Below are 23,214 nucleotides of genomic sequence, written 5' to 3'. Positions count from 1 at the left end.
TCATGGAGTCCTCTCCCCAAGGTGATGGGAGGATAAAGATCATCTCCCATTTAGCACCAGGATGATGCACCTTAACCCTCCCCCCCCGCCCCCCGGGCTCTTCCCTAGCAGGTGGGCCCCTAGTGCAGCCAGATGTTACTACGGATTACAGAGTTTGGGGAAGTTTATAGGTTTTAAAAGGTCAGGTTCTTTGGTGGTAAAAGTTTTACAGACCAGTAAAAATTTACTGCGGAAGATGGGAAGCACCGCTGCCGTGGAAAAGGCTGGAGCCAGGAGTCTGGAGGCCTCAGCTCCGCCATGTCCACCCGTGGGAAAGGGGCATGTGGTGCGGGCTCTCTGGGCTCTGTGTGTGAACCTGGGAGATGGGAAGTGGGCAGATGGGCGGGAAGCTCTTGGCACATGTGTGAGTACAGTCCTCCTCTCCAGGGTGTGGGAGCAGCTGGACACAAGGGGAGGCCCAGGCCTGCGGCTCCTGCAGGCTTGAGCTTTTCATTACCCTCACTGGATCGCTGCCATCTGCGTGTCTGCCTCCGCGCCCTGGGAGGAGCCGGCCGTCTGCAGCCAGAGCTCAGGAATCAGATTAGCCCTGCCTCTGCCTTTCCCGATCCCCGCCGGCCGGGGGCAGTTCCTCACCGCCTGGAACTGATTCTTGTTTAAAAGGGGCAAAAGTGACTCCACAGTTTCATTGGAGGCAATTTACACCCCGCCACTGGCAACAACTCCAACTCCTCCCTGTCCGTTGTGCCATCAGATCCATTAATAGGAAATTTCTTCAGGGGAAACTTGATTGCTGCTCCATCCGAGAGGCACACAGGCGATACAGCTCCATGTGACGCACGGCCTGCCTGGCTCGCTCTAACCCTGTTACCCAAGAAGCTAATTCTCTAATGTGCACACTGTGTGCAAGACATCCTCTTCCTTCAGGCGGTCCCGGAGGGGCTGGGAGCTCAGTGCAGAAATGAGGGCCTGGTCCAGGGGACAGGGTGTCCAGGCTTTTGCACTGCCCCCAGATTAGCACATGCCCGTGGCTGGCACTCCACTCTGCAGCGTGGGGAGCCCTCCTTCCCCACTCCCATGGTGGGGAGGAGTGAGCCACATTCAGGCCACCCTGGATTGACAGCTCACCAGGAGTGGGCAAACTTTTTTACTCGAGGGCCACAATGGGTTCTTAAACTGGACCGGAGGGCCAGAACAAAAGCATGGATGGAGTGTTTGTGTGAACTAATATAAATCCAAAGTAAACATCATTACATAAAAGGGTACGGTCTTTTTTTTCAATAGTTTTATTCATTTCAAACAGGCCGGATCCCGCCCGCGGGCCGTAGTTTGCCCACAGCTGGCTCAGACCCTCCTGCTGTTGTTGCCGCCCCCTCCCTTCTCCTCTCCCTTCTCTTCCTTTCCTCATAGAATTTTCCTCTCTCTCTCTGTCCTTGCCTTTTTCACTTCTGTCTTCCTCTTCCTCCTCACTTTCCAAACAATTTTCCTTCTCTCCTCATCTTCCTTTTATTTTTTACTTCACTCCTGTCTCCTCTTCAGATCCCCCATTTCCTGTAGTTTTACCTTCTGTTTCTTTTCACCTCTCCCTGCCCCTTTCCCTCCTGCTGTGGCACTGTCCCTTTCAGAACAAGTTCGGTGCCAGATGCCTCTCGCTGCTCTCTGTCTCCGCGGCCTGGCTCTGGGGAAGGAATGGGCCAGGCCACATTGGAGGGAGATAGGGATGTGCCTCATGGACATGCTCAGGGAGCATTTGGGGGAGCAGTTAGTGTGTGCGGGGGCGGGGGCAGTGGTCGAGTGCCTGTTCTTCAATGAGGAAGCAACTATAATGAAACCCCAAGTGCGTTTGTTACTGCCATAGGAAGGGACCCCCTCAATAAGTGGGATGGTGCTAGATGCAGATTTCACCATGCAAACCGCCAGAGGAGAACACCCTCTAGAAATTCGCAGCCGATTTCTAAGTGGCCACGGAGGTGAGTGAGCAGGAGGCCAGCGTTTATTCATGGCTCCAAGGTTGGCTCGAGGCTGCATTTGGGAACCCACAGAGCCCTTCTGAGTCTGAGCCGCTGCACTGCTTAAAGCCTGCCTGGCAGCCTATGGCAGCCCGGTCTTCCTGTCCTGCCCGTCCTGTGGTCAAGCCTGGAGTCTGGGCACATTCTTTCAGGGGACAGGAGGGGGGATGGCTCTAAATTCTCTAGAAGTTTGGGGCCCTCTATTTTCTACTTTTTTACCACTTCTCCCCATCTCCATTCCCCCAAAGGGAATTCTTGGGGCTGATTTTCCTTGTTTTTCTAGATTGTGCAGTGAGAGAGCACATGGCTCGAAAGAAGGGTAGCCCAGGCTCCTTGAGCTTGAGCGAGCATCCCAGGCCACCCCCCCGGCTTGTGGCCCCGTGAAGGGACCCCATCAATGGAGGGTATAATGCAACATGTAGATTTCACATGTACATGAATAAGAGGGAAGACCCAGGCAGAACCAGAGAGGACTTACTTCTGATCAAGGTGGGAGTCTTTTAACTTAACTAAAATTCAGAAAATTCTTTCTCCTTGCAGTGTTCTCAGCCCATTCTACCCTTAAATTCAACTGGAAAGGGATGAAATGTTCTGTGGTTGGAGCTTGCATGACTGCACTTTGATGCAGGTGCATCTCACCTTGAAAACAGTCAAGATAGAAAAGTCTACATAGCCCGCCCGGCTGGTGTGGCTCCGTGGTTGAGCATCGACCTATGAACCAGGAGGTCATGGTTCGATTCCAGTCAGGGCACATACCCGGGTTTCGGGCTCAATCTCCAGTAGGGGGCGTGATTCTCTCTCATCATTGATGTTTCTATCTCTCTCTCCCTTCCTCTCTCAGAAATCAATAAAAAATACATTTTAAAATAAATAAGTAAATTTTTTTTTAAAGGAGAAGAAAAGCCCACATCTACACATCTATTCACATGGCAAGATGGGAGTGGGATGCCTCCAAATAAATCTATAGCCACGGTTTTGCCGGACAAGCTGGTGGCACCCAGTTGGGTATCGGGGGGATAGATAAATGCCTATTTAACATACAAAAAAGAGAAAGGCACTTCTTTCAAGAAAACCACATTTCAGGGAAAAGTGTTGTGACTGCAGGTGAAATGACATTAAGCAAAAAATGGAGGGAGAACACAAATTTACATGCGTGGTACACTTACTCGTTGTGTACACATTCTAGAAGGACATTACAGGGAATATACACCGAAGTCTGAATGGTGGCTGTCCCTGAGCTGTCAGTAAGCCTATGGATGATTTCCATTTTTCTTCATTTTTCCCACAGTGAGGATGTATTGCTATTGTATTTTAACTATGCATATTTACTTTGTATAATAAAAACATGTAAAATAGTTATATGGCACAGAAAAAACTGCATAGTATAAATATATATGTATATTACATCTTGATTATTTAAATATGAATATTTAGCTGAGGACAAAGGGCAGACATGTGGTGACTCCAGGTCCCCTTTCTGTCGGCAGAGCTGGCTACCTAGGGGCCCTGTGTCACCCTGTAGAGCAAGAGAATGGCCCTCCTGCTCCTCCCACCTCACCACCCAGCCCAGCCCGATGCTAGGAAACATACTTGCCGTGGGACATACATGAAGGCAGCTGCCTGGAGCTCCCTCGGCCTCTGGACCCCAAGTCAGTCCTTGGGGAACTGAGTAGGGCACCTGGCAGAACAGAAGGACTGAGCTCCGCTGAGTGACCCAGCCTCTCAGTGGTTCCATCCCTCCCCTCCCACCCTGAAACCTGATTCAAATGAAGGATTGATTGCAGGGACACTTGGCAGCTTCCCAGCCTGGAGGCTCGGGCAGTGCGGGCAGTGCGAGGCTCAGCCGCAGAAGCGCTGGGAGCAGCCTGGAGAGGCAGGCGGCGGGGACACGAGGCCGGCAGAGGGCAGACAGGCTGGCCTGTGGCGGGGCTCTCCCTGCACGCCCGCCACCCAGAGGCGCCCACACCGTGGAAGCTCACCATGCTGCCGTGGGCACCACCAGCGCTGCTTGCCCTGCTTCTGCCCGTGCTCCTGACTCAGGGAGAAGGTAAGGCGGTGGGGGAAATGGGAAACACGTAGGACGTGGCTGGCCGCCTCCCGAGGGCAGTAGGGGATGATGGATTCCTGCCAGGGTTGAGGGAAGGTGGGTTTGGAGTGGGTAAGGCTGCAGGAAGTCAGCCTCTCACTCCGAACCTGCATGCGAGCGTTTTGAGACACTGGGGCCCAGCTGGGAGGTCGAGGCTGAGCCCGGTGAGAGCAGGGCTGCTGAGAGGGTGCAGCGCAGCCTGCTGCATGGGACACATGCGGACGGGGCAGCAGCGAGGTCTCTGCTCTTTGCCCTGCCCCTGAACGCACCGAGAGAGAGCGCTGCAAGGCCCCTTTGTTCTCCGTGGGGAGGCTGTGGTCCAGAGAGGGGAATAGTGTGCTCAGGCCACACAGCTCGTTAGCAGCAGCGCCGACTGTGTTGCATGGGCTCTTGAGGTCTCTGTTTCCTAAAGTTTGCTTCCGGGGCTAACCTCCACAAACTCCCAACCCCGCTCTGCACTCCCACCCATCCTTTCCTGCCTCCCCAGCGGATGCAGGAAGGATCGTGCCCTCTTGCTGCAGACAATACTCATTCATCTTAGACCGTTTTCTCCTCATCCAGAGCTGGGCTGAAGCTGGGCCAGGGTGCGTTAGGGTGGATGGGGGCGGACACGATGCGTTTCCTCCCGAGAGCTGGCACTGGGGAAGCTCAGCCGGACGGACGAGCAGGCCCGGCTGCAGGGGATGACCGGTCCGGGCTGCCCGGGCGGGGGAGCCCTCTGCCTCCCAGAAACGCCTTTGCTCTGACCCGTGGGGCCCAGGCTGGTGCTCTCCAAACTGGCCCGAATCCCAGACGACAGGACCTGGGCTGTTGCCGCTGTAGGGAGACACAGGGGCTCTGGGTTTGAATCGGTGCTATGTTAACAGATGTTATTCCCAAGGCAGCACTCCCTACCTGCTCTCCCGTCTCTCCTCTCTCTGCTCGTCTCTGCCCTGAGGGCAGCGGGGTGTGTACCAGGGACAGGTGGGGAGGGGCAGGCAGGAGGATCTGTAGGATCGATGTGTTGCACAGGTTGCGCACACAGAGCCAGGCCTGCTGAGACCTGCGCTCACGCTGCCAGGCCCCCGAGGCTTTCAGCCCGCACCCTGGTCCTCCCTCTCCCACACTGTTTGTCACCTGCATGTTTCTTGGCACCTTTCAGGAAGAGCTTCTACTGCCCCAGAAGGACACCTGAGGCGCACATGGCATCCCAGAGGACGGGGCTCGGGCCTAGGAGTGGGGATTGCTCCTCACCATTTGGTCCTCACAGGCCTCCTGCTCTGGGACCAATGTGCTGCTGCTCGCTCCCTCCGCACCTCACCCAACCCTCTTCCCAACCCTAACAAACTGCCCGCATAGCACCTGTGAGGACCCGGCAACCTCCCCCGGGAGTTGGTGCGCCCGCCCCGGGCAGGTGGGGTGGCGGCCTCGGGGTGGGCTTTGAGGGAGGGAGAGGAGATGTCAGTTTCCACTGGTTGCCCCCCTTCTTCCTTGTCAGTTGCAGGCTGGGGGCCAGGAGATGAGGGGCTGTACCGACACTGACATCTGACCTTGACTGAGGCAAACCCTCACGCAGACCTCGGGGCTGAGGAACTGTGCACTGGGGGCCACTTTTTTGTACCCCCTCTTCTCCCGGGGCCGGCTCCCCTTCACTTCCCTGGAGCTCCTCGACCAGAGCCCTGCAGGCTGACCTCCCCGGAGCCCTCGGCCTCCTTCAGACCTCACCTGCCTTACGTCACCTTCTCTTCCAGTCCGGCTCCCTCTCTCCCGTAAATGAGTGTGTAGGTTGCCCGTTTGAGATGCACCTTTGAGTCTGGGGAGGAGCCTGCAGACACAATGGACATTTCCGTGGTGGGGCACCTGGAAGTTTTGTGAGGTGGGACTGGTGAGGGCACTTCCCTTTTCATAGCTTCAAACCAGGGCGAGCGGCCCGTGGCTCCGGCTTGATGTCCACTTGGGACTGTTCTCCTTCCCAGCCAGGCGCAGGGGGGGCCTCCCGGCCCAGAACACCTCCGGGCCTGCTCTGCGGCGGCTGTCAGACCACCTCCTGACTAACTACAAGAAGGGCGTGCGGCCCGTGCGGGACTGGAGGAGGCCAACCACCGTGTCCATCGACGTCATTGTCTATGCCATCCTCAACGTGGTGAGGGCTCAGCCCCAAGATGCCCCCGACTCAGAGGTGGGAGGCCCTGGGCACATGGTGGACATTCGGGTACCATCGTACCTGTGGCTGGCACCACGGCTCAGACAGGCTGCAGCACCCCCATGTGCAGAGCTGCCCAAACCAGGAAACTGGGGCCACCTCCCTCCCACACTCCTGCAGCCAGCGGGCCACTCACCGTATCATGGTACCATCTCCCTGTGCAGGCTGTGTGAGGGTTCAGATTGTCCTATTCATCTCTATGCCCTGTGTCACACAGGTCCCTGGCACGTGGTGGGTGTTAGAGTCCATCACAAATCAGTTAATTGATTCCTCCGTTAGTGACAGCAGTAGGTGGGGCCCACTGCCCAGCGCAGGGGGGTGGACACTGCAGAGATAACCAGGAGGCGACTGTGGGGATGCCGAAATGGGGGCAGTGTGCTGGGTTAGGGTGGGCAGGGCTGACACCACAGTCTCCGCTACAGTCCATGCTGCTGTTCGGAAAGGGAAATTGGGATTGGATAGGAGGGAGGGAGAGCGATGAAATTTTCACTCTATGTGACTTTGTACCTCTTGACTTCATTCTAGGATAGGAGAGATATAGATATAGATATAGATATAGATATAGATAGAGATAGAGATAGAGATAGAGATAGAGATAGAGATAGAGATAGAGATATATAGATATAGATATACACAATATTGTTAAATATGCTTTGTATTATCTTCTATTATGTTATGTATATCATATTTGTAAAATATAGATAACATAATAGACATATATAATATGCATGACATAATAGAAGAGAGTAGAGGGCATGTATACTTACATGCACATATAGTTTAAGAGTAAATCACTGCATTTCTTTCTAGATGTGTCCTAGTAAAAGACCAACTTTTCATGGCTGGCCCCTCCTCCTTGCCCCTTTGCTTCACCCCCACTTCCCAAGGAAATGGGGACACAGAGCAGCAGCTCCTTCTGGGGTTCGTGTGTGTAGAGTGGACCCACATCCCATAGGGCCACCTGTGCCAGCTCCCTTTCCTTTCCCAGGACGAGAAGAACCAGGTCCTCACCACCTACATCTGGTACCGGCAGGTGAGCAGCCCAGCCCTTCGCCCACTGCCTCATTTCCTGGCCTGGGACTTACCCTCCCGGGGAGGGACTCGCCACCTGGCGCGTCAGGGACCTGAGATGCATAAGTCTGGACTCCCCTCGCTCGGGGCTGGGGATAGAGGGGGACGGAAGGCTCGGTGGGGGAAGTCCTCTGGACCTGCTCTGGGTCCTGAAGTTCTCCATGAACTGGGGCCCCAGCAAGTGTGTGCCCCACCTCTCGATCGAACACCTCCAGTGCCTGGGAGCTCGGGGGCAGCCTTCCCTCTCATGCAGCTCGAATGGCTCGCAAGTCTTCTTCCTATTGAGCCAAATTGGACAACAAGCAAACTGGGTGATTGAAACAGGCTTCACCCTGTGGCTATTGACCACCTCTTCCAGCTTCCGGCGGGCATTGGTCAGGCGCTGGCGTGTGGAGTCTCTGAGGCCCCAGCAGCAGTTCTGGCTCGGAGCTGGTGGTGGAGGGCAGGCAAACAGGGGAGGCTGCTGTCCACCCTGTGTCCTAAGCTGGTAGCCCCGGGGCCCCAGGTACCTGGAGAAGGTGTCAGAACAGAGGGAAAGCCAACAACGTGGCTGAAGAGAAGGGGGCAGGGACATGAGGACAGTTCATTGAGGTCAAGCCTGAGAGACTGTGGGGAAATGCCTGGCAATGTGGGTCTCTGTTAAATCTCTCCCTCTCTTCGTGAGCACCCCACCACAGCTAGCTCGTGGGACAGGAAGTGGGGTAGAGGAAGAAGCCAAATGCTGGTTCCTGTGGTACTGCCCCCTTTCTGCCTCCGCGAGATCCCTAAGTGCAGAACACACGCTGCCTCAGGGAAGGGACCCGGTGGACTTCCTGGAGCTCTCTCCTGGGACACCATGGCCAGCTCCCACCTCTGCACCTCTAGGGTCATTTGTCTGCCCCAGCCGTGAGGGCATGCTAGTCTACTACATGCTAAGGGACTGGAATTAGAGACACAAACTAGACTCAGGCTCTGTCCACAATGAGCTCACAGGCTGGTGCAGACCACACACACGTGAGCAGACAATTCCATGCAACCCACACCGCGGGCAAGATGTCAGCCATGAAGCACAGAGGAGGCACATGAAACCCGCCAGGGGACGGGGTTCCCAGAGGTCCTTGGAGCATGGAATAGCTGAGCCTAGAAGGATGAGTAAGACTCACCTTGATCAAGAAGACAGATTGCCGCATGGGCGAAGGAGCAGGGTACGGAGAGATGTGGAGGTTCCAACAGTGATCATTCCAGGTGTAGACTCCACAGAGAGGCATGGCCAACACAAACAAACCAACAACAACAACAACAAAACCTGAGACTAGGAAGGTAGGTGGAGGCAGATTATGTAGGCCTTTGTTGACCTCGAGGTTTAACTTTATCTCATTGCCAATGAGACGCCGCTGAAGAATTTTAAATGGGCGAGTGACATCACAGAATTTACATTTCATGGTTCTGTAAAATTGGGGTTATCCATTCTATTCTGTTTTACAACCTTTTCAATGTAATGTTCTCTTTGTTTTTTTCCTCGTGATTTGAAAGGCACATTCTTATTTTCATCTAGTCATTCTTGTAGTTAGTTTACATTATTTCGTACAGTTTTCAGTGATAATATAGTCTATTAACTTCTGAAGCATAGCAGCTGCTATTGACTATTCCATACCTCACAGACCCTCCCACTGACCCGCCATCTTTTCCCCACACCTTCAAATAGAATGTGAAATGTGAAAATATGTATATCCGTTAGGCCAGTCATCCTGGCAGGAGAGTGGAGGATGCATCGATCAAAACCTAACAGTAACCATCTCTGCCCTGGGAGGTGCATCCTATCATCCCCACTTAACATTTGTGCAGACTGAGACCAAGAAGCTGTCCTCTCAGATCCCTCTGCTGGTGGCTAGGGGATTCAAAATGTTAGCAATGCCTGACGCCGCCCCTGGGCGAGGCTGCGTCCTATTTGCATGTAGGAAGTGCGTGGGCACAAAGGTGGGGGCCTCTCAGGTGCTGCTGAGTGACTAGGGTGCCACCGACGCCCAGATTCCCCCAAGAAGATGCCTGCCTTTCTCCTGGGCCCTGAGAGGTGGAGCTGGCCTGAGCTGGGGACGACCCAGCCCAGCCTCACGGGGCCTGCTCCTTCCCTAGTACTGGACTGACGAGTTTCTCCAGTGGAACCCCGAGGACTTCGACAACATCACCAAGCTGTCCATCCCCACGGACAGCATTTGGGTCCCGGACATTCTCATCAACGAGTTGTGAGTACCGCCATCTGGTGCTGGGCGGCCAGGTAGCTGCGGGCTGGGGAAGGCAGGGGCACCCCCCACCCCCCCAAGGCTTGCAGAGCTGCGGGTAAAATTAGCTTGGGCCCAAATTCCCTGCTTTTTCTTTTCTTTTTAAAAACTCCTCTATGCTTAATGTTGAAACCCTGCACTTCTTGATCCAACGGCCCCGCCTGAGGAAAGGAAGCCAGGGAGTGAATTCACGTTGCTACAATAGTCGGATGAGGGACGGCTGCATTTAGAAGGGACAGTAACATTACTGGAAGGAATGAAGTCCTGGCCACAGGGGAGACTTGAAGCTGGGAGACACTCACATTTCTCAGGTCACACCTGTGCCTGAGCAGCCACAGATTGCAGCCTCGGTCTGAAGAGGGTCCCCCTAGCCTTTATTCTCAGCAGCCAGTCTCTCTGGCCTTGGCCAACATTCCTTCTCCTCACCTTCAGGTACCTTCTGGCGGGGGAGACGGGTGGGAGGAGGAAGTGTAGGGGCCGGTCACCCTCTGCCAGGACCCACTGCATTGCCCGGCTCCAGGGGCGCCACCCACACTGGTTTTCATGAGAGGCCGTCGACCCGGAGCCGCGTGCCCTGCATCACTCAGGCTGGAGGGACGCGGGGAAATTCCAGTTTCTGGCTGAATCTGCAGTTTAATCGGTGAAACAGCGATAGTCTTGAGTTCTGATTCCACAGAAACCTGCAGGCTCAGGGCTGTGGGCCCAGGCCTCTGCATACCACAGTGGCCACTTTCTGTCCTGTGCCCCTTCGTCTCCATGGCGTTTCTAGTTCCTTTTCCTGCAGAGATGATTCCTCTCACTCACAGGCCTCCCAGCAACGGGAAGCCAAGAGAAGCCCGAGTCAGGATGGAAACCACCAAACCTGCCCATTGCCACATCGGGCGGGCATCCTGGGAACTGAGCTCTGCCCAGCCAGTGGGTGGCAGTGTAGGGACAGCTGGGCATGCTCCTTAGGGTCTGTGGCATTTGGGGGCTAGGGATCCTTGCCTGCCTTTTGTTAGGTTGCCAGGGAAATAAAGGAAAAATGCCTTTACTCAGGAATGCATGGAAAGCAGTGTTGATGCAGGTAAGGAGGCCTAAGAGAGATAGGAGGCTAGAAAAATCAATTCCAGACAACGCTGTCCTGCTGCCCTAGCCCCTCCCTGGGTTTCTCTCCCTGCTGGCTGCTCAGAGACCCTCAGCCTCCCAGGCCTGACCTGTTTCTTGAGCTCCAAGCTGCCCCCTCTCCCCTGGACAGCGTGGACGTGGGGAAGTCTCCAGATATCCCGTACGTGTATGTCGGGCATCAAGGCGAGGTCCAGAACTACAAGCCCCTCCAGGTGGTGACTGCCTGCAGCCTCGACATCTACAACTTCCCCTTCGATGTGCAGAACTGCTCACTGACCTTCACCAGCTGGCTGCACACCAGTGAGTAGACGGGCTTTGGAGGCAGGGGCGCAGGCTGGGGCCCGGGACCCTTGAGTGAGGAGCACATCCCGGACACATCTTCCTTATCCAACTTACCTACCACTTACTCTTCTTTCTTTCTCTCTCCCTTCCTTCCTTCCTTCCTTCCTTCCTTCCTTCCTTCCTTCCTTCCTTCCTTCCTTCCTTCCTTCTTTCTTTCTTTCTTTCTTTCTTTCTTTCTTTCTTTCTTTCTTTCTTTCTTTCTTTCTTTCTTTCTTGTTAATCCTCACTAGAGGATATTCCTCCCCCTGGATTTTAGAAAGAATAGAAGGGAGGGGGAAAGGAGAGAGAGAGAAGCATTGATGTGAGAGAGCCACATCAATGGGTTGCCTCCCCAATGCACCCCAGCTAGGGCGGGGAACCTGCAACCCAGGTACATGCCCTTGTCTGGAATCGATGTTCTAATCCCCGAGCCATGCCGGCCGGGGCACCACTTTTATTTTTAATGCCACTGAGCCTATTTCCTTATCCTCCAAACGGGATTAACCTGGTTGCCCGGTGCCTCCCTGTCATCATGCCAACTGACCGAGACAGTGCAAACACTCAGTAGGGCCCATTCTTTCCCAGGATCACTCACGGGAGTGGCACGCGATGCCTCTCAAATCCCTCACTTCTCCTCTCCACTGATGGATGCACTCTTCCCTAATCCAAGCCAACCTGATCTTGTGCCCAGGTTTCTGCAGTAGCCTCCTCGCGGGTCCCCCTCCTTTATTCTTGTTCCCCTCCAATTCATGCTCCTCAGAGCAAATGGAGATCTTATTAAAATGCAAATCTGCTTAAGAACCTTGATGGCTTCCCAATGCTCCCAGGACAGAATCCAAATCCTGCACCTGGCCCGTGGGGCCCTGGGCTGGCCGCCCGCAGCCCATTCCTCCAGCCCCTAATCACAGGCTGCTCCCCCCGCCCAGGCCACTTGCCCTCCTTCCTCTCCTGCTTTCCTTCTTGTCCCACTCCTGCCCCAGCCACACCTGGGGAAGCCAGTTCCTCTACTCACCTTTGAATCACAGCTCAGGGTCAGCTCCCCGGGGAAACCCCTCCCAGTCTCCAGACTAGGCATCCCCAACGCCCAATGTACAGCCTCCTGTTCGTCTTCCCACGTCTACTGTGCTTGTAAGCGCTTGTTCAACGTGTACTTCTCTACCCGATACACACGAAGAGAGGGCGGAACACGATTTCTGCCCCACCACTGGGGGCACAGCACGGTGCCTGGCACAGAGAAAGGTGCTGACAAACACATCGAGGGGTGCACCCTAGGTGCTCACTGAGGCCGAGGGACGTGAGCATCACTTTACTGCAAAACGGCATCCTCCACTACATTCTAATTTTGACCAAAACCCAGAATTACAAATGATCTTTGACCTCTACCCGCATTCCCAAACTCTTCACCAACTCCCCACACCAGGACTTAACAGCTTTCAGCAGTATAAACTTCATATGATATGCTCTTTCAGATCCCTCTCTACCCTTTGCCTAGATACACATACATTACCATCTATGGAAAGTGCATGGGAATTATTCTGTATACATCATTTATGCTACTGCTACTTGCTTCGTTTTACTCAACCACAGATCCGGGACATTTTCCCAAGTTAGTGCGCATGTAGAGCTCCCTCGTCAATTCGGACCGCCGTGGACTATCCCGTGGTCTGTCTGGGTGCATCAGAGTTTGTTCCACATTCTCCTGATCCATGGGCATGCCAGCCATTCCTGCTGCTTGACTGCAGTGGGCGCTCCTGTCCTCTGGGGCCAGGCACATCTGTCTCTGTAGTAGAGGCAGAGGCGCTAAACTATTCTGTAAGCGGGGGTTCTGCTTGCTTCCAGTTCAGGCTGCTTTCTGCAGGCCGAGGTGAAGAGTACTGACTTTTGTTTATTTCCTAAGTAGGTAATTATAACAAGGAAACCTAGAAAGGTGTGTATGTGTGTGTGTGGCGGGGGGGGGGGGGGGGGGAAGGGACTCTCTAATAAATGGTTTGTTGCTTCTTTGCATTTTGCTGTGTGTTTCACTTCATCCTTCCTTCCCCTCGCTCCAGGCCCACTGTACAGATAGGTACAGTGTGCAGTGACCTCATTGTGTAGCTGAGGAAACTGAGGCTGGAGATGAAGAGCTGAAGCGAGCTAAGCCATGTGGGTGCGCCACCCGGCACCCCACTGTCGCAGGCTCTGGCATGCCGCTGGCGAGGGCTCCAGCACTGGCTTGCTTTCCTCTCTCCCAGTCCAGGACATCAACATCTCCCTTTGGCGCCCGCCAGAAAAGGTGAAGTTCGACAAGAGCGTCTTCATGAACCAGGGCGAGTGGGAGCTTCTGGGGGTGCTGACCCAGTTCCGGGAGTTCAGCATGGAAAGCAGCAACTGTTATGCAGAAATGAAGTTCTATGTGAGTGGGACGGAGCGGGTGCGATTAAAATAATGAATAGAACCACTAGACCAGCACACGCAGGCAGACTTGAGGAGGCATGGGGGGTGGGGGGGACCACCGTGGCCCTGGCCCAACCGCAGGGTCACACTCATCTCCTGGAACTTCCACGAGGTAGATGGGCAAGAGCTGAATTGTCCCTCACTTACCCTAACAGCCGCAAGCCTGGATCCAGAGGCACAATGTGGGGTCTGTCCGTGTCCTTTTCTGAGAAATGCAGGTTGAATCCTCTACCAAGCAAGGGGGCTGGGATGGGGGGCGGTTCCTGGGCACAGGACCTGTCTGCCCCAGGCCTCTCCCAGAGCTCTTCTCCTGGTCCCAGGTGGTCATCCGCCGGCGGCCCCTATTCTATGCGGTCAGCCTGCTGCTGCCCAGTATCTTCCTCATGGTCATGGACATTGTGGGCTTTTACCTGCCCCCAGAGAGTGGTGAGAGGGTCTCCTTCAAGATCACACTCCTTCTGGGCTACTCTGTCTTCCTGATCATTGTGTCCGACACGCTGCCTGCCACCGCCATCGGCACTCCCCTCATTGGTAAGGCCTGCTTCTGGGGAAGAGCTCGCCGTGGCCAAGGAAGCCAGGCGTGGGCCCTCCCACCTCCTATGTCTCCCTCCCGCCCCCTCCCCGGGTGCACAGGTGTCTACTTTGTCGTGTGCATGGCTCTGCTGGTCATCAGCTTGGCTGAGACGATCCTCATCGTGCGGCTGGTGCACAAGCAAGACCTGCAGCAGCCGGTGCCTGCCTGGCTGCGGCGCCTGGTTCTCGAGCGAATCGCCCTGCTGCTCTGCCTGGGGGAGCAGCCAACCTCCCATCGGTGCCCAGCTGCCTCCCAAACCAGCAAGACTGATGACTGCTCAGGTGAGGGGGAAGGGGGAGTCCCTATGCAGGGGCCCTTCCGGTCTGGAGGCAGGGGCATGGGGGAAGGGGGGTGTCTCTGGAGGACGTGCCCTGGAGCTCAGCCGGGCCTGGAAGGTGGGTGCTGTCCTGCATGTGGCACCCCACGCACCACCTCACTGGGGGGGGGGGCAGCCTGAGTGCCCATCTCTCTGCACCTGCACATGCTCATCAGCCTGGGTGGACAGAGACGGGGCAGGGATTCAGGGTGCAGGGGGACCCGCTGAGGAGTTGCCACAGCCATTTGGTGGTCGTGCTGGGGGCGTGTTGGTCTGTCTCTTGCGCACTTTGGGCCAGGCATGTGCGAGGCATTTCCTGTGGGATCACAGGTGATCCTGATGGTGACCCAATTGGATTTTCATCCTCATTTTTCAGTGAAGCTGTCGGGACCCGGGCTTTTGTTTGCTGGGAGTTTTTTGATTACTGCTTCTATTTCATCAGTTGTTATTGGCATACTCGGGTGTTCTGATTCTTCCTGGTTCCGTTTTGGGAGATTGTGTTTCTTTAGGAATTTGTCCATTTCATCCACATTGTCCTCATTCTCATTTTTCAAATGAGAAAACAGGGGCACAGTGAGGCCAAATAGCTCGCCCTAAGGCACAGAGCCAGGAACTGGTCAAGTGTGATTGAAATCAGGTTGGTCTGACTGAGCTGGTGTTTTAACCACTCCAACCCCCTGCACTCGTCTTTGTCCTCCCTTCTGGTCAGAGCCACGCCTTTTACAGATGTTTCGTTAACCTGCCCCCATCTCCTCATGAATTCATGAGCCCGAGCAGCAATTTTCAACCTTTTCACCTCATGGCACATGTAAACTAATCACTAAGATTCTGCAGCATAGCAAAAAAATGTATTTTTTGCCGATCTGAAAAAAATAGGTATACTTTTGATTCATGTATACTGAACAGCTATTGTGTTGGCTATTTTATTATTATTATTATTATTATTATTATTATTATTATTATTATTATTTTGACAATCTAAGAGAAAAGAGGTCAGTGCCCTTGACTAAATAGCCAGATATCGCATGTTTTAAAAATTGTGTCACAGTTGAAAATCTCTGAGCTAGAGCACCCGCCTAATGCCTGATTTCACTGCTCACCTGGCGAAGGCCGCCACATCTGCAGGCGTGTTTTCTGGTGCAGAAGGCCTCGGAGTCACGGAGAGGAGGGCATCGAGGCAATGAGACACAGTGGAGAGGGCAGTGGATTCCGAGCCCAGATATCTAGGCCTCGATGGCCTCGCTATTAAATAACGCTCCAGCTGTGTGACCACAGGCTAGTCACTTACCCTCTCTGAGCGTTAGCACTTTCATACAAAGAGTGTGGATAGCAATTCGCCCTCCTCTGCTCTTCCATGGGCTGTTGTGAAGCGCAAATGAAATGGTGACTATCAAAGCTGGGGAAAGACCATGAGTTAAAAAGCAAGTGCATGGGAAGGATAAACACCAAACTTGATGTTGGTGACTTGGGGAGGGGATGGAGGATGTGATGAAGAAGAGGTGTACGGGAATCTCCCGCTGTATTGGCTTTCTTAATTTGCTTAAGTTGGATGGCGGGCACACAAATAGGTAAGTTACTCCCAATGCTCTTTATGTCTGAGATTGCTCATGCTAAAACCTTCTGCAGGCCAAAGAAATGTAAGGGATGGTGTTCAGGCCATCTGGCTAGACCCCTCCCTTGCCAATGCTCTGCCCGTTCTTCCAGACATGGGGAACCACTGCGGCCATTTGGGAGGACCCAGGGACTTGGACAAGACCCCGAGGGGCAAAGACAGCCCGCCTCCACCGCCGCGGGAGGCCTCCCTGGCCATGCGCGGGCTGCTGCAGGAGCTGGCCTCCATCCGCCACTTCCTGGAGAAGCGGGAGGAGAGCCGAGAGGTGGCCCGGGACTGGCTGCGCGTGGGCTCCGTGCTGGACAGGCTGCTGTTCCGCATCTACCTGCTGGCGGTGCTGGCCTACAGTGTCACCCTGGTCACACTCTGGTCCATCTGGCAGTATTCCTGAGGAGTCCAGCCGAGCGAGGAGGGGGGGACTTCAGGGTCCAGGGGGTGCTAGGGATGTTCTCAAGTCACATATACAGCTCCATCCCTGGTTCCAATGCCAATTCATCCCAGCAATCCCGAAGCAGGGCCTTCACCCTTCTCCCAAAATCTTGGCGTCCCAGATCCTTACATCCTCCCTGCCCCCACCTGCCACGATGGCTTTGAAACATGTTGTCTTAGATCAGAAGAAATCCATGCATTTCCCAACTTCACTCTATATCTATTCAGTAAGCCTCAGTTTCCCTGCTGGCACCCCCCTAAATAAGGCACTTTGGAATCCTGCTCATCTTCCTCAGCCTGGTTTTTGAGATTGAAGGCCAGCCAACTCTCTAATATACGGGCCTGATAACTGCTTTAGGTTTCTCCAACACTAACGTCTCCTTCTTCACCTCCGCTGTGACCACTTCCCTGAACACTCACGTTTCATCAGATGGTGGGGGTGGGGGTAATAAAATGCGATAAATCCCTAACCTCTCTTCTTGACCATTTGTCAGGAGCCGCGTGAGGATGAAGAGGTTTACAGTTACTGGTGACAGTGAGGGTGGGGAGTATCTGTGGTTTCACCTGTTTGATGCCTCCTGCCCCTAGGGAATGGTGGCTGTTATGAAGAAGAAATAATAGGCGGTGGGATTTAAATGGGAAGGTCAGGACCGTGAGCACAGCAATGGAGAGGTGGGCGTGGGAAGCTCAGTTCTTGATCTCTGGCAAGATGCTGGGCGGAGGCAGTCCTCCCTGCGCCAGGACCCTGCCCTGCAAAGCAGGACGTCAGCACCGCGGCCAGCGCCCGCGGGCTTGGCTTTTCAGACTGAGAGCTCAGGTTTGAGACTGTGTCTAGTTTTGCTTCTTTAATTGCCTTTTGGGAACTCTCAGCCGCCAGCCACTGGCACATCCACCCGGACCACGAGGGAGGCAGGCGGAAGAGTGGCCTTTGATCTCTAGCTTCCTCTCCCAGACATTGGGGTTCAAGACGTGCTGAGCAGCACCCCGACTCTATCACTCCACCCACCTCACAGGCATTCAGAGGAGAGGCTTGCCAGAGCCCACCGAAAGTGGCCACCTCAGCGTCCTCCATGGATGCCTGAGGCTGGCTCTCCGCTCTTTCTCCATCCAGCGCACCCCTCTCCCTGCCTCGGGCTGCTTGTCTCTCAGGGGAAGACGTGTGGACAGGGACTGAACACACCAGGCTAAGGGGAAAGGGCCCCAAAGAAATGCCTGGAATGAGCTGTTCTGGGCTGGCCAGTGAGAAGGGTTCAGTAAGAAACACCTGAAGCTATGCCTTCCCCTTGACCCCACACTCTGCAGTTCTAGTTAGTAGACCATCCTAGGCACAACCTTGGGACCTCGTGTCTGGAAGAGCCTGAGGCTGAGGAAGGGGGCTCGTCTGGTTTGGCTTCTCTCAGCTTCTCACCCCAGGTCCCCACCGTGGAGCAAGAACTCACAGAGGGAGAACTGCATGGAGTTCATCCGATACTTCCATCCAGGCTTGTGGGCTTTGGGACTAGCTAAGGACGTTATGTTTATCTTTGTTCTGTTGGTGGGTAGGTATCAGGGTCTCCCAGCAAAAAGCAGGAGATTGTGGGGCTGGAGAGTAGCCCCACTCACAGTGGTTGCTTCCTGATGAGTAGATGGCTCATCCTGACGCTCCCAGGATGGTCCCTGCAGCAGCACCTCAGAGCCTGGTCTTGGGAAAAAGCTGCTCACTGCACTTGGATGTGTCCTGCTCACTCACTTGGACGTGTCCTGCTCACTGCACTTGGACTTGCTGGGCCAGTCATGCTTCTGGCACTGTTGATGCCCCACTGGTCAGGTCAGTAAGAGGGTGGCTATTGACAAAGTGTCCAACCAGAGAGCTGGTGAAACACTAATCAACCTATTGATTCCTCATCTCTCCCTCCCCATCCTTCACCCACAATCGTTGGAGCAACAGGGCCCAGCACTGCGGCAGCCAATTAACCACCTTAAGAATGAGCTGCCACGTGTAACATCTTCTGCTCCACGAGCCACAGCCAATCAGCTCATCGATCCACATCCAGGCTGTGCTACCCAGGGATGGGAAACTGAGGCCAGGGCCAGGGAATCCCCAGTGCACTAACTTTTGTCATCAGTATTGACCTTGCACTTCTCCCAGGAAACCTTTACCCTGCCCGGGACATGAGAAGGCCTAGAGCAGTGGTTCTCAACCTGTGGGTCGCGACCCCTTTGGGGGTCGAACGACCCTTTCACAGGGGTCGCCTAAGACCATCGGAAAACACATATATAATTACATGTTGTTTTTGTGATGAATCACTATGCTTTCATTATGTTCCATTTGTAACAATGAAATTGGGGGTCACCACAACATGAGGAACTGTATTAAAGGGTCGCGGCGTTAGGAAGGTTGAGAACCACTGGCCTAGAACGTCTCTCCCGACTCTTATATTTCCCGGAATCTGCTTCCTTCCTCCTTCTGAGAAGCTTGTTGGTTCTCTATCTCATCTCTACTCCTTTCTATTCACATACGAAGACTCCCCGTTCTCAGCTGCCTTTCCCATTTACCTGCTTTCCAAAACCTGTCATTCTACTCAAAAGCTCCCATTAAAGGTCTTGAAAGTGCCCAGCCCTCTGCAGTGCTCCAAGCAGTGGAGCCGGTGGCCCATATCCCAGGAGGCCACCTTTCCCACTGGAGGGTGGCAGCCTCGCTCAGCGACCCAGGGCCCCTCGCAGGAGTGGTCCAGGAGGAGTGGCTGAGCTCACAGTTAGGTGTGCTTAAGGGTGATTTCCCTGAGAGAATGGGAAGACAAGCTGCCTGGGGCGGGGGGGGGGGCACAGAAGGGGGGGCGAGCATGAGGAGAGGTGTTTCAGCAATCCCCAGCCAGATTCTCCTCCCTCCCCCATCGCCCTCCAGCCTCCAAATCAATACATTTGGAATCTAATCTAATAACAGAGATTTAACGAGGGAATGATGCGTGTGCAGCGCCAGGCGCTTTGTCTCTTCTTTCAAGCGGCAGCTGGGGCCCATTATCGGGACAATGCCCCATGCTAATCACTCCCCTCGCCTCCGAGGGCTGGGGAGGGGCGGTGGACACGAGAGGACAGCTCCCCTCCTGATTGGAGGGGAGTGCAGGGGTGAGGGGGGAAGAAGTGGAGAGGGGTCTGGACGCCCCCACACAGTTGTCCTGACCTGACACCCACTCACTGGCCTCCTCCCCACCCGCACTGCCCACCGGCAGTCAGGACCGGGAGCCAGCAGTGCGCGCAGCAGCAGATAATTGCCCATCAGCTGCAGCCCAGTGGCTGGGAGTTGGGTAGGTTTTGTTGCTTTTTTTCTTTCCTCTAACTTGGTCCTCTATAATTTAAGCTCTCCCATTAAGGCCTGTGATTGGCCAGTCCTGACTGCGTGGTTAGAGAATTAAACCCTGGTTTTAGAGACCATGAATACCCTCTCTGAAATAGAAGCCTGCTTCCACATCCTCTATCTCTTCATTCTAGGACCTGACCAAAAACAGAAACAAAAAACCTTTCCCCCCTCCTCCTGAGATGTTCTAAATTACCATCCCAGCGGCCAGAGTGAGGGAAAGAGACAGAACCGGGGCCTGTCCGTAGCCGTGGGCCAGGTCTGACCAAAGGCTGCTCGCACTCCTCTGTACACAGGAATGTCAGATTAATTTCCAGGCGGCTGTGTCCACGATTATTCAGAGAGAACTGCCAGGCACCTCTGAACCCCAGGAGCCTCTGCTTCTGATTTACACGTGAACTTTCCAGCCTTGCCTACAGCCTGTCCGAGAGGGCACGCCTCTTCCCGGGCTCCGCGCCTGAACTGCCTGCCTCCGCCTCTGCAGCCCCTTCGTCCGCAGCAACGTCAGTCCTTCCAGAAAGGCTTACCTCTCGCCCTCCACTTGATGTACAAACACACCAAACTCCAGGCAACACACCGTTGTCTTTCCCACCTGGCCAAGCTGCTGTGACACGGACTCCGTGCCCGGGGCCCAGCGGCAGCAGACTCTCCTCCTGCCCTGGCCGGTGTGGCTCAGTGGATAGAGCGTCGGCCTGCAGACTGAAGGGTCCCTGGTTCAATTCCGGTCAAGGGCACATGCCCGGGTAGCGGGCTCGGTTCCCAGTGGAGGGTGTACAGGAGGCAGCCGATCAATAATTCTCTCTCACTGATGTTTCTCTCTCTCCCTTCCTCTCTGAAATCAATAAAAATATATCTTTTTTAAAAAGTCTCATCCTCCTCCTCCTAATCCTCCTCCTCCTCTGCTTCCTCCTCCTCTGGCCAGCAATGGCCTAATAAACCCTTTCTTTTAAAAGGACATTCAGCCATGAAAGTTCAATTGTTTGTTTAACAGACCTGATAAATGGACTTGGCCTGCAGGAGGAGGTGTGACGGTCAGGCTGTAGGAAGAACCTCCTGATACTCACATTCCCGACAGGAATTAGGCTGGGACTCCGAAAGGGAAGGGGTGGAATCTCACTTCCCAGAGCCTTTGAGAGAGAAGCCTTTCCTTAGGTTGGGAAGGGGCAGACCGGTTGGAGAGAAGACTTGCCTCAAGTCCCACTGCTACACTGGGCTTGGGAGGCCGGCCCCCGGAGCTGGGACCGCTGAAGGTTGGCCACGCTCATTCCTTTCTGCAGCACGTTTATTGGGGACAATAGAAGAGTGAGCTATCCAGACTCTGGGTTTTTCCCCATCACATGCTGGCTGTGAAACCTCGGACGAGCACTGAGTCCTCTGTGCCTCCATCTTCTCACCTGTCGAACGGCTATCACATCAGCACCTGCCTCCTGGGTGATGCGGGCCTCACGCTCCCAAACGGGGCGAAGCCCAGGGAATCACGAGGCTGGAGTAGAGCGAGGTCTAGTGGCCTGCCAGCCCTTCCCCCCTCTGCTCTCAGCACACTCTGAGTGGGTGAGAACGTGTCCCGGGGCGAGTGGAGGAGCGGCCTTTGTCCCTCTTGTCCCCGTTTCAGGTATGGGAGGGCAAAGTGAACTGGTCACCTCCACAGGCCAGTGAGGCCTGAGGTTCCTGTCCCCACCAGGCTGGATTCAGACCGCATCCCATTCCTCCACGTCACCTTTTCTCCCATTCCTCTCTCCCCACCTCGACTCTGCACATTTTCAGCTCCTTTCCAAGGAGTTTTTCCCTAAAACCACAGCTTTGAGTTCCTGCTCTAGAAACATGTATAGATACTGGCAAAACCTGGGTGGCCTGGCCTTATGGTGGCTGGGTCTCTCCTGCTCAGTTCCTCCCGTCTCCCGGCAAAGAGCTAAACTATTGGTATATCTATCTTTGGCCAAGGGCAGTCACAACACTGTCCTTCTAATTCTGTCCACCAGGTGGCAGCAAAGTCCAGAGGTTCTATGGATGAGACCCGTGAAATGCTTTACTGCCCCCTTGCCCTCCATAGGTCCCCTTGTCTCTCCACAGGGCTCTGAAGCCCCCTTCCTTCTAGGGCGGCCTTTCCTCTGGGCAGCACTAAGGAGCATGTTCCAGAATGCTTGGTGCCCCTCCCCATCACAGAGCTGTGCTCACACCGATCCCTGAGCAACTGCCCCTCTGGCTTTTGTGCTCAGTCATGGGCCCCACCCCCAGCACACATTTAGTTGCTTTTCCACTTTCTGCTCGTGCGAGGAAGATATTGGTGCCTTAGGGTGAAGAGACTCTTTTACTCATCCCACACTGGCTCTGCCCCTCCCTGATGTCTGAGATGGACATCAATGGTCCTTAGAAAAGAAGGGTGAGAGTAAGGTGCTGCCCAGACTAGGAGCTGGGGAGGTGGGTAGCAGCAGTAGTTAGATATGGAGGGTGGTCGCTGGGAGATACTCACCCAGTGGCTCCAGGGTAAGGACTGAAGAGGTGAAGTTGCCGTCAATGACATGGGGTTAAATGACATGACAATTTTTACCCGTTCCAGGGCAATGCTCATAACTTTACTGATGCCGCATGCTGGCTGTGCATCTTAGTTTTGGCTGCTGCTGTAACAAAGTACCAACTTAGAACACAAGCGATTGTATTATAGTTCTGGAGGTCAGAAGGCCAAAATGGATTGGCAAGCTATGTTCTTCCTGGAAGCTTCTTGCCTTTTCTAGATTCCAGAGGCTGCCTATAGCCCCACTACCCCATCTTCAAGGCCAGGAGTGTAACATCTTCAGATGTTTCTGCTTTCTCACACCTCCTCTGACCCTTCTGCTTCCCTCTTTCCTTTTGTGATAATAATGGGCCCTCTCAGATCATCAGAATAATGTCCCATCTCAAGATCCTTAAATTAGTCACATTTATAAAGTCCCTTTTGCCTTGTAATGAAACACAGTCATAAGTTCCAGGATTTGGAAGTGGATAACTTGGGGGGGGGGAAGGGGGGCACATCATTCTGTCTACTATTCTGAGATTTCGGGCAAGTTGCTTAACTTCTTTGTGCCTCAGTTTCCTCATCTATAAAATAGATACAATAACAGTTTCTACTTTTATTCGATGAGCATGGAAAAAGCACCAAACACTTGGCAATGTTTTGAAAAGCAACCCAAGTAGAGGGTCTAGCACAATAGTTGGCAAACTCATTAGTCAACAGAGCCAAATATCAACAGTACAACAATTGAAATTTCTTTTGAGAGCCAAATTTTTTAAGCTTAAACTATATAGGTAGGTACATTGTTATTAACTTAATTAGGGTACTCCTAAGGCTTAGGAAGAGCCACACTCAAGGGGCCAAAGAGCAGCATTTGGCTCACGAGCCGCAGTTTGCTGACCATGGGTCTAGCACAAAGTAAACACTTGATAAATTTCAACTATGGTTCCTCAATCACTGTTGCCAATTCAAGGCCAACAAGAACCTACTCCTGGTC

General features: G+C 54.1%; 1 protein-coding gene across 2 annotated transcripts; it reads left to right on the top strand.

Moving 5' to 3' along the window:
- Positions 1 to 3,839: 3,839 nt before the first annotated feature.
- HTR3A (5-hydroxytryptamine receptor 3A) lies at positions 3,840 to 16,357 on the top strand. Of its 2 annotated transcripts, XM_059710940.1 has the most exons (9): positions 3,840 to 4,053; positions 6,048 to 6,214; positions 7,263 to 7,307; positions 9,458 to 9,567; positions 10,841 to 11,010; positions 13,263 to 13,423; positions 13,785 to 13,995; positions 14,098 to 14,319; positions 16,059 to 16,357. In XM_059710940.1, exons 1-9 carry the CDS (start codon positions 3,987 to 3,989, stop codon positions 16,355 to 16,357), a joined length of 1,452 nt encoding a protein of 483 aa, XP_059566923.1. In that variant the 5' UTR covers positions 3,840 to 3,986. The 2 variants fall into 2 exon arrangements, with proteins under 2 accessions (XP_059566923.1, XP_059566921.1); XM_059710938.1 differs by having other exon boundaries at positions 13,785 to 14,319.
- Positions 16,358 to 23,214: the final 6,857 nt, after the last annotated feature.

This window comes from Myotis daubentonii, chromosome 9 (assembly GCF_963259705.1).
Source record: "Myotis daubentonii chromosome 9, mMyoDau2.1, whole genome shotgun sequence".
In the NCBI taxonomy this organism is placed as follows: domain Eukaryota; kingdom Metazoa; phylum Chordata; class Mammalia; order Chiroptera; family Vespertilionidae; genus Myotis; species Myotis daubentonii.
The sequence above is the reverse complement of the archived record's forward strand: the minus strand, read 5'-3'. Positions and strand labels throughout refer to the sequence as shown.

Excerpts from the sequence above, each read along its gene's own strand:
- HTR3A (XM_059710938.1), top strand. The coding sequence starts at position 3,987 with ATGCTGCCGTGGGCACCACCAGCGCTGCTTGCCCTGCTTCTGCCCGTG. Across the intron at positions 6,215-7,262 it reads TCTATGCCATCCTCAACGTG|GACGAGAAGAACCAGGTCCT; the intron begins GTGAGGGCTCAG and ends TTCCTTTCCCAG. Across the intron at positions 9,568-10,840 it reads GACATTCTCATCAACGAGTT|CGTGGACGTGGGGAAGTCTC; the intron begins GTGAGTACCGCC and ends TCCCCTGGACAG.